This window comes from Rhinatrema bivittatum, unplaced genomic scaffold (genome assembly GCF_901001135.1).
Source record: "Rhinatrema bivittatum unplaced genomic scaffold, aRhiBiv1.1, whole genome shotgun sequence".
Classification (NCBI taxonomy): Eukaryota; Metazoa; Chordata; class Amphibia; order Gymnophiona; family Rhinatrematidae; genus Rhinatrema; species Rhinatrema bivittatum.
This window is the reverse complement of record NW_021820279.1, coordinates 14883-31145: the sequence shown is the minus strand read 5'-3', so window position 1 is coordinate 31145 and position 16263 is coordinate 14883. Positions and strand designations below refer to the sequence as shown.

Here is a 16263-nt window from a genome sequence, read left to right as displayed (position 1 = left end):
TTTGGCAATGAGAGGTAAGTTGGCAATAGGGCGGAAGTTCGCAGGGTCATCTGTTGGCAAGTTGGGTTTTTTTAGCTGAGGTTTTAGGATGGCAAGCTTTAAAGTGTCTGGAACTAGTCCTTGAGTTAGGGAGCAGTTGATAATTTCTGCGATAGGTTTAGCAATGATGTTCGGGATGGAGATGAGGAGGATTGATGGGATGGTGTCAAAGGGGTGGGAAGAGGGTTTGGAGTTTCTTTAGGATGTTTTCTATCTCCAATGAAGAAGTAGTTTCTAAGACTTTTAGAGTTGCGGATCGTTGAGGGGAAGAGGTGAGGGGGGGGGCAGGGGAGCTGGGCTGGATGCAGAAAGAGGGTTGATGAGATTGATGATTTTGTTCTCGAAGTATTTTGCAAGTTCCGTTGCTTTACTGCGAGCTTGGTTGTCCGGAAAAATTGGTGGAGTATGTTTGGTGAGGGCTGAGACGTAAGAGAAAAGAGCTTTGGTGTCAAAGATGAAGTGGTGGACTTTTTTGGCGAAGAAATCTCTTTGTTTTGTGAATGGTGTTTCTGTAGGTGTTTAGTGATGCTTTGTAAGCTGCTAGAGTGGTAGAGGAGGGGTTTTTTCGCCATCTGTGTTCTTTATTTCTGAGGTCTTGTTTGAGGGACTTTAATTCAGGTGTGAACCACGGTTTTCTGTTGTCCGGGGAGGGTGAAGCACTTTTGCGGGTGAGAGGGCATGTTACTTCTGCTTCTTTGTTGATTATTTTGAACCAGGACGAGTGGGCAGCAGTAGCGTCTGAGACATCCAGTTGTGTCAGTTCCTTAGAGAGATGGTTACCTAGGAGATCCACAGAGCAGGGTTTTCTGAATTGTATAGTGGTTTTTGGGAAGGCGAGAGGAGGAAGGTTTAAAGTCTCTAGGGCGGTAGTGATGATCTGATGGTCCAACCAAGGGACTGAAGAACATGTGGGATTGGAAGAAAGAGAGAAACCTTCATTAATGAAGATTAGGTCCAATGTATGGCCTGCTTTGTGAGTGGGGGTGTTAACGATCTGTTTGAATCCCACTACTGCCCTACTCCTAACCTGTTGACGTCACCTCTGTGACCAGACTGGTCACAAGAGGCCTGCCATAGACAGAAGGGAGGAAGCCCCGAAGACAACACAAGGGGGAACCTGGGGAGGAGAGCTCATCAGCTTGGGCCCTGCTTGAGCGGCTTCAGCACTAGGAGCTGTGCATCACCAAGGCCCTGTCCCCAAGTTACTGATATCACAAGAGGCATGCTGCAGATGGTAGGTTGCCACTGAAGAGGCAAACCAAAAGGGTCTGCCCCTTTGGTGGCTCCTTCTACAACAACACAAAGCAACACTGAACAATTTTCTGTAAAATGTGCTCAGCTTTTTAGATTCATTTTGAGGTAGGGGATTCTTTGCTTGCTGCTTAATTTTGGGGGTGTTTATATTTTTCCCTGACCCATTTTGTAAGTGGGGATGTTATAGTACATTTCGTAGGTTTGGATGGGTTGGTTTTGACACACTTCATGTTATTATGCATGGAACCTATCCGTTTGAATTTTTTGTAAGCTGCTTTAGCTCCTTTGGGAAGAAGTGGGATAAAAACTGAAGAACAGACGAGAAACTGGAAAAGAAAATTATTCCTTACCTGCTAATTTTCGTTCATGTAATACCACGGATCAGTCCAGACTGTGGGTTGTGTCCCCCTTCCAGCAGATGGAGTCAGAGAAAAACTCGAAGGGTGTCCTCATATAAGCTAGTGCACTCTCTCCGTCCCTTCAGTATTAAGAATATCTAAGCATGAAGAAAACCCGTTGGATGGATTAAGGAAACTAAACTTCAAACTTGAAACATGTTCATGACGTACAAACTTTTTTTTTTTTGTTTCAAGAAAAAACTTGCAAAATGAACTATTAGACAGCCACAGAGTGTCCTGAATCACTTAAGCATTTGAGCTGAGAGACAATCCCAATCTCATAAATCCTTAGAGAGAGCGTCTGGAGTGATCCGTGGTACTACAGGAACGAAAATTAGCAGTAAGGAATAGTTTTCTTTTCCCTGTACGTACCCGGATCAGTCCAGACAGTGGGATGTACCAAAGCTTCCCTACATAGGGTGGGCCATGGATAGCCCTGCTCAAATGACCTGATCGCCAAAGAAGCCAAAAACCAGTGGTTGCAGATTTAGGCGATAGTGTTATGCAAAGGTGTGCAGCGATTTCCAGGTAGCTGCTCGGCATATCTCCTGCAGCAAGACTGCTGGGCTCTCTGCCCAGGAAGCTGCTTGAGCTCGGAGTGAATGAGCTTTGATGCCCTCTGGAGGCTGTCGACCGGCCCCAATATATGCTGAAGAGATTGCTTCCTTTAACCAGCGAGCAATTGTGGTATTTGAAGCCTTGGTCCCCCTTCTTGGGACCGCTCCATAGGACAAAAAGATGGTCCGACAAGCGGAAGTCATTAGTACCCTCCAAATATCGAATGAGGATGCACTTGACATCGAGCCTGTGAAGGTCTCTGGAATTCTCATCAGGGAAGGATGGGAGTTCCACCGATTGATTCACATGAAAAGAAGAGACCACCTTTGGCAGGAAAGATGGTTCTGTAGGCAAGGATACTTCCGAATTCGTGAAACGGAGGTAGGGCTCTCTGCACGATAGAGCTTGAAGTTCTGAGATCCTGCGGGCAGAACAAATAGCCACCAGGAAGACTGTCTTGAGAGTGAAATCCTTGAGGGTAGCTGTCCACAGCGGCTCGAAAGGGGCGGCCGCCCAGAATCCGAAGAACTAAATTTAGGCTCCAAGAGGGGCACAGAGACCGGTGGCTTCACATGTTTTACTCCCCTCAAAAACCAGATGATGTCAGGATGAGACAAAAGAGGGGCTCCATCCAAGTGAGGATAAGAGAACCAAGGGCTGCACCTGCACCCTCAAGGAATTGTAGGCCAATCCCTTCTCCAGGCCACGCTATAAGAAGGATAGTATCTGGGCTACTGAAGGGCAACGCGGAGATACACCTATGGATGCACACCAGACCTCAAAAACTTTCCATACCCGGACATAACAGATGGACATAGAAGTCTTCCTAGCCTTGAGGAGGGTCGAAATAACATTCTCTGGGTAACCTGCGCCTCTCAAAAGCCAGGCTGCAAGAGAGAAGCGATTTGCCCAGTCGAAAAATACCGGATCCTGACGCAGCAGGTTTGGCAGATGTCCCAGGCGAAGAGAGCCGTTCACTGCGAGGTTGACCAAGTCTGCAAACCACGGTCTTCGTAGCCGTTCCGGCGCACTAGGATTACTGGCCCTTGGTGGATTTCCACTCTCCAAAGCACCTTTCCCACCAGGGGCCATGGAAGGAACACGTAGAGTAGGAGATTTCACGGCCATGGGAGGACTAGCGCACCCACTCCTTTCGCGCAGTGTTCCTTCTGCGACTGAAGAAGCGCGGAGCCTTCGCATTCCTTTGAGTGGCCATCCCATCTGCTTCTTCGGAGAGTTTCCACTCCCCGGGATCTATGTGTTGACGACTTAAGAAATCTACTTGAACGTTGTCCACCCCTGCTATGTGGGATGCCGCTAGACAGGAGAGGTGGCGTTCCGCCCATGCCATCAACTTGTCCATCTCCCGAGACACGTGTCAGCTCTTTGTTCCCCCTTGACGATTGATGTATGCTACCGTAGTTGCGTTTTTGGAGAGTATCCTCACGGCTTGACAAAGCACCAGGGGAAGGAAACGCTTCAACGCCAGACGAATCGCTCTGGTTTCCAGACGATTCCAATCGGTTTCCACTGACGTCCATCGCCCCTGGGCCGATTTCATTTGACACACCGCTCCCCAGCCGGAGAGGCTGGCATCCGTGGTGATTATCACCCACTGTGGGATCTCAAAGTCCACACCCTGCAGCAAGTGATCCAGACTGAGCCACCAGTACAGGCTGTCCTTGGCCACATCAGACAGCGGCAGGAGGGCTTGAAACTCCCGAGACATTAACTTCCAGCGGGAGAGTAAGGCTCTCTGCAAAGGACATATATGTGCAAAGGCCCAAGGAACTAAATTGATAGTTGAAGCCATAGAGCCCAGAACCTGGAGATAGTCCCATGCTGTGGGGAGGAGAGAGGCAACTGAAGCGCTGTACTTGAGAGATAAGAGACCGAGCATGGTCCGGACGAAGAAAGACTTTGCCCACAGTGGTATCGAAGCGTGCTCCTAAGAAGAAGTCTAACAACTGAGAGGGAATAAGAATGCTTTTGGCAAAATTGACGACCCATCCGAGAGATTGGAGAAGCTGTAAGAATCCCCTCCCTCCATAGGGCTGCTGCCAAGAGCAGTTGCCAGGCCGAAAGGCAGGGCCTGAAATTGAAAATGCTGACAGAGGATTTTGAAACGAAGAAAGTGTTGATGTGCCTTGAGGATGGGAATGTGAAGATAAGCTTCCGACAAGTCAAGGAGGCTAGAAATTCTCCACGGTGTACCGCCGCTATTACGGAGCGTAACGTTTCCATCCTGAAGTGTGGAATCTTGAGAGCCTTGTTGACCATTTTGAGATCTAGAATCGGACGGAAGGAGTCTTCCTTCTTGGAAACAATGAAGTAGACGGAATAATGACCTGACCCTTGCTCTGTCGGGGACACCGGAAGAATGGCCCCTAAGGCCAAGAGCCGGGTCGAGCGTCTGATGCACTATGCGTTGCTTCTTCACTGGGCTGCAGGGAGAGAAACCTGTCTCTTAGGGATCGAGCAAATTCTAAAGCGTAGCCGTGCTGTAGAATATCTAGAACCCATTGATCTGAGGTAATTGTGATCCACTCCTCGTAGAAGAGGGAGAGACGTCCCCCTATCCTGGGGGTCAAAGAGTGGGCTGGCAAGCCTTCATGGGAAGATTTGGAAGGTGCCCCCTGAGGAGAAGCTATCCCGAGCTGGCTCCGGCCCTGAAAGGAATGAGACCAGGACTGGGAACGAGAAGAAGGCGGTCTCTGAGAAGCCGGTCTTGACTGTCAAAACGCCGCTGACCCCTTAAATGGCTTCTGGTGGAGCTGAACGCCCTGGAACTCCGTGGACAATCCTCCGGCAACTTATGCACCTTATTTCTCTTCGAGGGATTTGATGATCTGCTCCAGATCTTCTCCAAAAAGCAATTTTCCCTTGAAGGGCAGGGCCTCCTACTGAGTCTTGGAAGAAGAATCCGCCGACCAGTTACGAAGCCAGAGAAGGCGTCTAGCAGAGGACTGCTGAAACTATTGATCTGGCCAGCACACAGAGAAGGTCATATAAGCATCTGCTCCATAAGCTATCACAAGCTTCCAGATGCTCTGCCTGTTGCGCTTCCTCTGGAGGCAGCTCTTGAGTACTGAGCAATGGTTGAACCCCCCGGAGACCTGCCCATTGCGTGAAGGAGCTACAGACAGCAGCTCTGACCCCCAAGCAGATACCTCAAAGACTCTCTTGAGGTATACTTTGAGCTTCCGGTCCTGTAGGTCTCGCAGAGCAGCTCCTCCAGTACCAGAATAGTAGTCCTTTTCGTAACCGCCAACACTGACGCGTCCACTTTAGGGACTTTGAGGAGATCTAGGAATTAGTCTGGAAGAGGGTATAGCTTTCCATAGCTCTGCCTATCCTCAGGAAAAGCCTCAGGGGAATCCCATTCTCTGGACAACAATTGAAGAAGCATAGGATTGAAAAGGAACGGTTTTCGCTGGTGGACGTAGGCCGGCAAGGACGGGGTGCCCCTTCTTTGTCACCGTACTAGGCCTGGGGGATCCTATGGAGCCTCAATATCCAACTCTTGCAGAACATGGAGGATGAGAGTGTCTAACTCATCCCTCTGAAATAGGCGTAAAAAGTCTGGGGTCATCTCCTTCCATTTGTACTATGGACAGGGATCATCCAGGTCTGGATCAGGAAGAGGACCCTGAGGAAGAGAATCAGGTTAACCGTATGAGGGACCACCTGGTAGATCCTTCAGGAATCCCTGCTCCTTGAGGGACCTCTGTAGAACCTAGGGGATGTGTTGATAAAACAAGAAGGAAGGCGATCTAAAAAGCCGTGGAGGCCAACAGAAACAATAGATGCCGGTAGTCCTTCTCATTCCATTGAGAAGGAGACCGGTGCGCCGTTCTGTACAGTTTTCTGATTTTATATCCTCACAGCCTTGAGTGCCAGCCCAGCCTCGGCGGCATACAATAGCGCTCTGTCTAAATTTGTCTTCAAAATAAACTCCTAGTCACGCCCTGCAGGACACCTTTACTATTGTTGTTCCAATGACTACAATTTACAGCTTTCCAGAAAAATCATTGGCAAAAATTTATCTTCAGATTCACTTATGACATTTTTACAAAGCCCCTGAGGCAGCCCCCCAAGAGAGGGGGGCGAAACTCGGCCTGAGTCGGGCATTTTTATTGGATTTACAAGTCTCCTAATAAAGCCATCTTAACGGACATTACCCTGGCATCTATTGTTTTCTGTTGCCTGAACCTAGGGGATGTGTCATCTTGCTCACCTTAGGGGGAGGAGGCCCTGATGCTGGATCCTGTGCTGGCCTAATCTGGCTAAATAGGCATTATGAAGCAAAAGATAAAGTCCATAGAAAAAAGCCCAGGAGGAGGTCCCAAAGAAGGAACAGTAGGGAGGTCCCCGAAGGTGGCTCTGGGTCCAGAGGGTTAATGGGAGTTAGAATCGGCGGCGAAGGAGAAAATACGGGGTCTGAATCGCCATCTGGCTGCATTGGAGCAGCCGGCTCCAAAAACAATATGGCCACAGTTCCCGTGCTATGATGGGATCGGGGCCGACCTCTTAACAGTGAGTTGCGCTTGCGAGTGCGAAGCAGGACGCCCAGCCGGTCTCGAGGGACCCCCCCACCAGGGAGGAACTTCGCACAGATGCTTCACTTTTTTTAAGGAGTTGTTTATTTATTTTTATTTAATTCTTTTCTATACTGACCTTCATGGTCATAACCATATCAGATCAGTTTACATAGAACAAGGGGGTATAACTTTAACAAATCATTTAACTAGAGCAAAAAAAAAAAAAAAAGAGCAAAAAAAAGTTACAATCAACAGGGTGGAATAACTTGGAGGCTAGAACAGCCGGAAAATAGGATAGGGGACAGAGGTTAACAAAGAACACTTGGGAATAAGAGTTAGGAGATTAAACGTATTAGATACTTATTAGGGTTCCTGGTTGCATTATTAGCGAGGTATGGCTAAAGGCCATTGTATGTTTCTGAGGGTTACGGGAAGGCTTGACGGAATAGCCAAGTCTTGAGTTTTTTCCTGAATGTTAGATGGCAGGGCTCCAGTCTAAGGTCTGTAGGGATGTTATTCCAGATGGCTGGGCCTGCTATCGAGAACGCCCGGTCTTTAGTCGTAGTATGACGGGTAGCTTTGGTTGGGGGGGCTTGCAGGGTTCCTTTGTACGTTTCTCTGATGGGTCTGGTAGAGGTGTGGATCTTCTTGATTATTATACGGCATTGTTCATTGTATAATATACACCACGTTCTTAGAGGTACAACTGGAATGCCTCTTCCTTTTCACTCTGTATCCCGTAATGGGATCATGCCACTCTACTCCATCTATTGTGGTTGCACATGTCACACCGTTTTACACGGTCTATGTTGGCCCTGCTGTGGCTCGCCATTTGCATTAGGAGATGAAACCCGACAGTGAGGAGAGAGGATACAACGAGGACTCCCCTGATGAAGAAAAATTTGCTTTTCGAAACATGGCCATGTTGGGAGAACTTGACAGCTAAGTGTTTTTGGGACATTTGACGTTAATAGGAATTTTAAGAGGCGTACAGCCTGTTTGTGATAGAGTTAAATATTCCCTAGGCGTTCTTTGAAAGTATTTAAGTGGCGCGCTCAGGAGGTTTAAGGGAGATTTAAAGCACAGATGAATTTGAAGCAGCACTTGGCGCAAAGCCCTTTAGGTTGGCATATATAGCAGGGATATAAGTGTCAAATTAAAAAATGATGTATTTAGCATTGTAATTGCATTGTATGCAGGGGAATTTCTAGCACTTATATATTTTTATGTATAGAATGAGTGGGGAATGAATGAGATGTGTATGGTACGAATGAATGTATTTAAGGGTAAAGCATGAGTGTGATTTTAGAGTGTTCAGGTTAGGGTCCGAGTAGGTTACATTAATGAACAGCCATATTGAATGTATTTAAGAGAAATATTTGGTTAATAAATGATAATTAAATGCAGAGATTGACTTTAGGAACTCTGATTTTGTGGTGTGATGTATATAGCAGAGAGACTTTGATATTTAAGCGCTTTTGGGACACCTAAAGTGAACTAGGAATTCAAGCGGCGTGCTCAGTCGGTTTGAGAGACATTCAAAGTCTGTAAGAAGTTGAAGCAGTGCTGAACGCTAAGCCAGTTAAGATTGTTGTTCAAGACACAAAAAGTTTCTTCAAAAACATTACTGATTTTATAAAAATGTATTGAGAAAAATTGAAAATTTTATTAAATATTTTTAAACTGAGAGTGGGAGGGAGGTAGGTTCATGATTACAATTGAAAAATGGATGTAGCAAGGCCATGGAGGCATACAACAGATAACCAGGTAACTAGGGCCTGTAATTTACTAACTCTGCGAGTGGATGTGATCGCAAAAGGAAAAATCACTTTCCATGTGAGATAGCGAAGATCACAGGATTGGAGAGGCTCGAATGGTGGTTTTATGAGCCTACCCCATCCCATATTAAAATGTATTATATCAATAGTGGGTGGGGTATTGTGGAGAAACATATTGGCAATAAGAACATAAGACACAAGTCACTGGCCACATCTGATGCGCAGCAGAAAAGAGTAAGAACATAAGAACATGCCATGCTGGGTCAGACCAAGGGTCCATCAAGCCCAGCATCCTGTTTCCAACAGTGGCCAAACCAGGCCACAAGAACCTGGCAAGTACCCAAACACTAAGAAGATCCCATGCTACTGATGCCAGAAATAGCAGTGGCTATTCCCTAAGTAAACTTGATTAATAGCCGTTAATGGACTTCTCCTCCAAGAACTTATCCAACCTTTTTTAAACCCAGCTACACTAACTGCACTAACCACATCCTCTGGCAACAATTCCAGAGCTTAATTCTGCATTGAGTGAAAAAGAATTTTCTCCAATTAGTCTTAAATGTGCTACTTGCTAACTTCATGGAATGCCCCCTAATCCTTCTATTTTCCCGAAAGGGTAAATAACCAATTCACATCTGCTCGTTCACGAGCTCTCATGATCTTAAAGACCTCTATTATATCCCCCTCAGCCGTCTCTTCTCCAAGCTGAACAGCCCTAACCTCTTTAGTTTCTCCTTATTGAGGGGCTGTTCCCCAGTGCCTTATTTTCCCCCAGTCTGAGCATGTGAAAGATGGGGAGGAGGGCTCTTCCTGCTGATTGTGCCTGCTTCTCCTCCCATCTATCTCCTGCCAAGTAACAGCTGAGCAATGAGGCTGACTCACATTTTCGCATATGTTCTCCTATGGATGCTGTTTGGCCCTGTAATTGTTTCCTGCTCTTTTGGGCTGCCGGCTCTATCAGAACCCACCCAGACTAGAACAACAGTGCCAACAACCTGGATTTCCCTTCCCTGCCTCCAAGCTCCTCATTTTCATTCCCCTCCTAACTAGCCCAGCCATCACAGTGACAATCCTTAGCCAGGATGCTGGCTACGGATTTGACTACCACAGTGGGCTGTGGCGGTCAAAAAAGCAAACAATGTCAGGACTAGGAAGGGAATGGTTAATAAAATGGAAATGTCATAATGCCTCTGTATCGCTCCATGGTGAGACCGCACCTTGAATTACTGTACAATTCTGGTCGCTGCATCTCAAAAAAGATATAATTGCGAAGGAGAAGGTACAGAGAAGGGCAACCAAAATGATAAAGGGGATGGAACAGCTCCCCTATGAGGAAAGGCTGAAGAGTTAGGGCTGTTCAGCTTGGAGAAGAGATGGCACAAGAGGGATACGATAGAAGTCTACAAAATCATGAAAGGACTTGAATGGATAAATGGGAATCAGTTATTTTCTCTTTCGGATAATAAAAGGACTAGGGGCACTCCATGAAGTTAGCAAATCGGAGAAAATTCTTTCATTAAATGCCCAATTAAGCTCTGGAATTCATTGCCAGAGGATGTGGTTAGTGCAATTAGTGTAGCTGGGTTTAAAAAAGGTTTGGATAAATTTCTAGAGCAGAAGTCCATAAAATGCTATTAATCAATAAGGATTAGTAGCTTGGGATCTATACATTTAATGTTTGGGTACTTGCCAGGTTCTTGTGGCCTGGATTGGCCACTGTTGGAAACAGGATGCTGGGCTTGAGGGACCCTTGGTCTGACCCAGTATGGCAATTTCTTATGTTCTTACCTAGGGGCCACAGGCCTGGTATATAGGAGCCCCTGAATCTGGCTAATAGATGTTGTTGTTGCAACCAATGGGGGGGCCGTGAATGCAGCCTGGGCAGCATCTCCTGCCCTGAGCGCCAGGAGCCAGGCTCGGGAATAGATTACTTGCCTAGTTATGTATTTGCTTTGGGCTGTATGGGGATTTTTTCTAATTATAACGGTGCTAATGTATCATTGTGCTCTCTGCATTTGTAACTGGCCTTGAACGCAGCACCGTACAGAGACGCATAGGAGATGGGCCCTGCTCCTCAGATCTTACACTCTAGTCAAGATCCACCCAAGAAACAAATAAGAGGCTTTGATTTACAGCAACGAGGCCACAATTAGGAAGAATCGAACCAGGTGGTTATAGGTGGCATGAGACCTCATAAGAAACAGGCAGTAGTGTGGGTGGGTGGGAATCTAAATCTTTCCCAAAACGTTTCAGCACTGCTACAGACACCCGGACTCCAGCGGTCAAGCTAGCTCAAGCCAGTCCTCTTCAATCCTAAAGAATCCATTAGAGGAAACCGCTTAAATCGCTAAACCCCACACACAGAGTGCACCCACCAAGGACAACACATGCAAGCTCCTGATCCCAGCTTTCTGCACAGGTCCCATGAAAAGAAGGCTGCAGAATTCATCTTTCACCGAAAGTTTAAGCTAGTGGGATGCTACCGATGTTAATAGGGCAGTAGCACAACACTGCTACTGCCCCATTAACTCAGGCCCTCCCAGAAATCCCTTTTATATCTCTACAAAGACGTGGTTTGTACCCAGAAACCTACCTCGGTCTTCGATTCGCTTGTCCCACACCCCCTCCTCCATCCCTGCACCTGCAGGTACTTCTTCTGGATCTCTCCTCACCCTTTCCCCTCCCCTTCATTTCCTTACATCCTCCCACCAGCTATTCCTTTCCCCCTGCATCCCTTCACCCTCCCTCTTACCTTCAGAGCAGCTTCGTAGTTTCCCAGCTCGGCAAAGCATTCTCCGATCCTCCTGTTGGCCACGGCACAGCCAATGAGATCGCAGAGGCCCTCAAAGATGTGCAGCTCCTGCCGATGCTCCTCTATCGCCTCCCGAAAATGACCTGAGGCGAGAGCAGGGAGAGACACGGCGTCCATGATTACAAGAAACAGCTGGCGCAGATGGTGCAGGGTCCGAAGCTGCAGAAAGCAAATGTTGCTTACCTGTAACAGGTGTTCTCACAGGACAGCAGGATGTTAGTCCTCACATATAGGTGATATCATAGGATGGAGCCCAATCACGGAACACTTTTGTCAAAGTTTCTAGACCTTTGACTGGCCCCTACTGGGCATGCCCAGGATGGCACTAACCCTGCAGCCAGCAGGGGTCCCCCTTCAGTCTTGTTTAAAACTACAGGAGGTGCCGAAAAATAAAATAGGAAAACGTTACGAACCCAACACAGCGGGGTGGCAGGCGGGTTTTGTGAGGACTAACAACCTGCTGTCCTGTGAGAACACCTGTTACAGGTAAGCAACATAAGAAAATGCCATACTGGGTCAGACCAAGGGTCCATCAAGCCAGCATCCTGTTTCTAACAGTGGCCAATCCAGGCCACAAGAACCTGGCAAGTACCCAAAAACTAAGTCTATTCCTTGTTACCGTTGCTAATGGCAGTGGCTATTCTCTAAGTGAACTTAATAGCAGGTAATGGACTTCTCCAAGAACTTATCCAATCCTTTTTTAAACACAGCTATACTAACTGCACTAACCACATCCTCTGGCAACAAATTCCAGAGTTTAATTGTGCGTTGAGTAAAAAAGAACTTTCTCCGATTAGTTTTAAATGTGCCACATGCTAACTTCATGGAGTGCCCCTAGTCTTTCTACTATCCGAAAGAGTAAATAACCGATTCACATCTACCCGTTCTAGATCTCTCATGATTTTAAACACCTCTATCATATCCCCCCTCAGTCGTCTCTTCTCCAAGCTGAAACGACCTAACCTATTTAGTCTTTCCTCATAGGGGAGCTGTTCCATTCCCCTTATTTTGGTAGCCCTTCTCTGTACCTTCTCCATCACAATTATATCTTTTTTGAGATGCAGCGACGAGAATTGTACACAGTATTCAAGGTGCGGTCTCACCATGGAGCGATACAGAGGCATTTTGACATTTTACGTTTTATTCACCATTCCCTTCCTAATAATTCCCAACATTCTGTTTGCTTTTTTGACTGCTGCAGCACACTGAACCGACGATTTCAATGTGTTGTCCACTATGACGCCTAGATCTCTTTCTTGGGTTGTAGCACCTAATATGGAACCCAACATCGTGTAATTATAGCATGGGTTATTTTTCCCTATATGCATCACCTTGCACTTATCCACATTAAATTTCATCTGCCATTTGGATGCCCAATTTTCCAGTCTCACAAGGTCTTCCTGCAATTTATCACAATCTGCTTGTGATTTAACTACTCTGAACAATTTTGTGTCATCTGCAAATTTGATTATCTCACTCGTCGTGTTTCTTTCCAGATCATTTATAAATATATTGAAAAGTAAGGGTCCCAATACAGATCCCTGAGGCACTCCACTGCCCACTCCCTTCCACTGAGAAAATTGTCCATTTAATCCTACTCTCTGTTTCCTGTCTTTTAGCCAGTTTGTAATCCATGAAAGGACATCGCCACCTATCCCATGACTTTTTATTTTTCCTAGAAGCCTCTCATGAGGAACTTGTCAAACGCCTTCTGAAAATCCAAGTATACTACATCTACCGGTTCACCTTTATCCACATGTTTATTAACTCCTAAAAAAGTGAAGCAGATTTGTGAGGCAAGACTTGCCCTGGGTAAAGCCATGCTGACTTTGTTCCATTAAACCATGTCTTTCTAAATGTTCTGTGATTTTGATGTTTAGAACACTTTCCACTATTTTTCCTGGCACTGAAGTCAGGTTAACCGGTCTGTAGTTTCCCGGATCGCCCCTGGAGCCCTTTTTAAATATTGGGGTTACATTTGCTATCCTCCAGTCTTCAGGTACAATGGATGATTTTAATGATAAGTTACAAATATTTACTAATAGGTCTGAAATTTCATTTTTTAGTTCCTTCAGAACTCTGGGGCGTATACCATCCGGTCCAGGTGATTTACTCTTCAGTTTGTCAATCAAGCCTACCACATCTTCTAGGTTCACCGTGATTTGATTCAGTCCATCTGAATCATTACCCATGAAAACCTTCTCCATTACGGGTACCTCCCTAACATCCTCTTCAGTAAACACCGAAGCAAAGAAATCATTTAATCTTTCCGCGATGGCCTTATCTTCTCTAAGTGCCCCTTTAACCCCTTGAGCATCTAACAGTCCAACTGACTCCCTCACAGGCTTTCTGCTTCGGATATATTTAAAAATGTTTTTACTGTGAGTTTTTGCCTCTACAGCCAACTTTTTTCAAATTCTCACTTAACCTGTCTTATCAATGTCTTACATTTAACTGCCAATGTTTATGCTTTATCCTATTTTCTTCTGTTGGATCCTTCTTCCAATTTTGATTGAAGATCTTTTGGCTAAAATAGCTTCTTTCACCTCCCCTTTTAACCATGGGTAATCGTTTTGCCTTCTTTCCACCTTTCTTAATGTGTGGAATACATCTGGACTGTGCTTCTAGAATGGTATTTTTTAACAATGACCACGCCTCTTGGACATTTTTTACTTTTGTAGCTGCTCCTTTCAGTTTTTTCTAACAATTTTCTCATTTTATCAAAATTTCCCTTTTGAAAGTTTAGCACGAGAACTGTGGATTTGCACACTGTTCCTCTTCCAGTCTTAAATCAAATTTGATCATATTATGATCACTATTGCCAAGTGGCCCCACCACCGTTACGTTACCTCTCTCACCAAGTCCTGTGCTCCACTGAGAATTAGATCTAAAATTGCTCCCTCTCTCGTCGGTTCCTGAACCAATTGCTCCATAAAGCTATCATTTATTCCATCCAGGAACATTATCTCTCAAGTGTGACCCGATGATACATTTACCCAGTCAATATTGGGGTAATTGAAGTCTCCCATTATTACAGCACTACCAATTTGGTTAGCTTCCCTAATTTCTCTTAGCATTTCACTGTCCGTCTCACCATCTTGACAAGGTGGATGGTAGTATACCCCTATCACTATAGTCTTCCCCGACACACAAGGGATTTCACCCATAAAGATTCAATTTTGTATTTACCCTGCCTCCCAACCTTCAGGAAGAGACTTAAGACTTGGCTCTTCAAACAAGCTTTCCCGGACTCCAGCTAATGTCCTTCAACTTCAAGTTCTATAACACAACCAGCTCATTTAACTGTTCGTTGTAAATATTTAAAATGCTATTAACCTTTTCTTTTTCCTTCCTCTCCCAGTTTAAGCATCCCTGTTTTTGTAACTGCTTTCTTCCGCACTACATTCCAGTTTGTTTTTCTTTCTATGCACCACTGTTTTAATGTAAACCAGCATGATGTGATTTTATCATGGATGCCGGTATATAAAAACCTAAATAAATAAATAAATAAATAAATAAAATAAATTAAATTAAATTTGTCTCATGCAGGATGTTTATCCTGTTGGACTCTATGCCATCCCGGACAGCGCCACACCGCCTCCCGGGTGCTCCTCTCTGTCATTGCGATATAATTTGTACCCCGGTATAGCACTGTCCCATTGGTTATCCTCCTTCCACCATGTCTCTGAGATGCCAATTAAGTCTATGTCATCATTACTGCTATACATTCTAATTCTCCCATCTTACTTCTTAGACTTCTGGCATTAGCATACAAACATTTCAAAGTTTGTTTTTTGTTTGTATTTTCATTCTGCTTTTTAATTGATAGGGATAAGTTAGAATTTTTCAGCTCAGGTGAGTTTTAGTTACAGGCACTTGGACTACTTTTCTAATTATTGGAACCTCACTGTCGGGATGCCCTAATTCTAATGCATCATTAGTATCCTTTAAAGATACTCTCTCCGAACCATGCGCTGCTGAGCGACTGTCGGCTTTCCCCTTTGTTCTAGTTTAAAAGCTGCTCTATCTCCTTTTTAAAGGTAAGCAACATTTGCTTTCTCACAGGACAAGCAGGATGGTAGTCCTCACATATGGGTGAGTACCGAGCTGAGGATGTCCGAGAAATGCACCAAATGTACCCAAGATGTGCAATAGGCACAAGGACTGGGGTGGAATTTGGTAGAGGGCATCCTGAACCCCACGGGCAGGCGGAAGGGTGTTGGTACATCAAGTTGTAAATAGGTTACGAAGGACAGACTGGCCGAAGATGGAATCTCGTCTTCCGGCCTTGTCTAAGCAATAATGGGCTGTAAAGGTGTGGAGAGAACTCCAGGTAGCAGCCCTGCAGATGTCAGGAAGCGGCACCGAGCGTAGTGTGCTACTGAAGTCGCCATGGCCTCACAGAGTGTGCTTTAACACGGTCTTGAAGTGGAATGCCTGCTTTCTGATAGCAAAAGGATATGCAGTCGCCAACCAGGAGGAGAGAGTCTGCTTACCCACAGGCTGCCCCAATTTGATAGGATGGAAAGAGACAAACAGTTGAGTGCTTTCCCTGTGGGCAGCTGTATGGTCTAGGTAGAACGCTAGAGCCCGTTTACAGTCGAGGGTGCAGAGCCTGTTCTCCTGGTTGGAGTGGGGCCTGGGAAAAAAAGGTAGGTAAATGATGGATTGATTAATGTGAAACTCCGATACTACCTTAGGTAAGAACTTAGGGTGAGTGCGGAGTACTGCCCGGTCCTGCAGAATTTTAGTGTAAGGCGGATAGGTAACTAGGGCCTGTAACTCACTAACTCTGCGAGCCGAAGTGATGCCAAAAGGAAAATCACTTTCCATGTGAGATAACGAAGTCACAGGATTGGAGAGGCTTGAATGGTGGTTTCATG

At 45.7% G+C, this 16263-nt stretch overlaps 1 protein-coding gene across 1 annotated transcript in view; it reads right to left on the bottom strand.

Annotated features, from left to right (window-relative positions):
• Positions 1-16263, bottom strand: part of LOC115081331 (tonsoku-like protein) — a gene marked incomplete at its 3' end in the record, with an annotated part of 40431 nt that overhangs the window by 11740 nt on the left and 12428 nt on the right. Inside the window, exon 3 of the mRNA XM_029585813.1 lies at positions 11321-11463. Within this exon, the coding sequence (XP_029441673.1) occupies positions 11321-11463 (143 nt within the window). The remainder of the gene's footprint in view (positions 1-11320; positions 11464-16263) is intronic.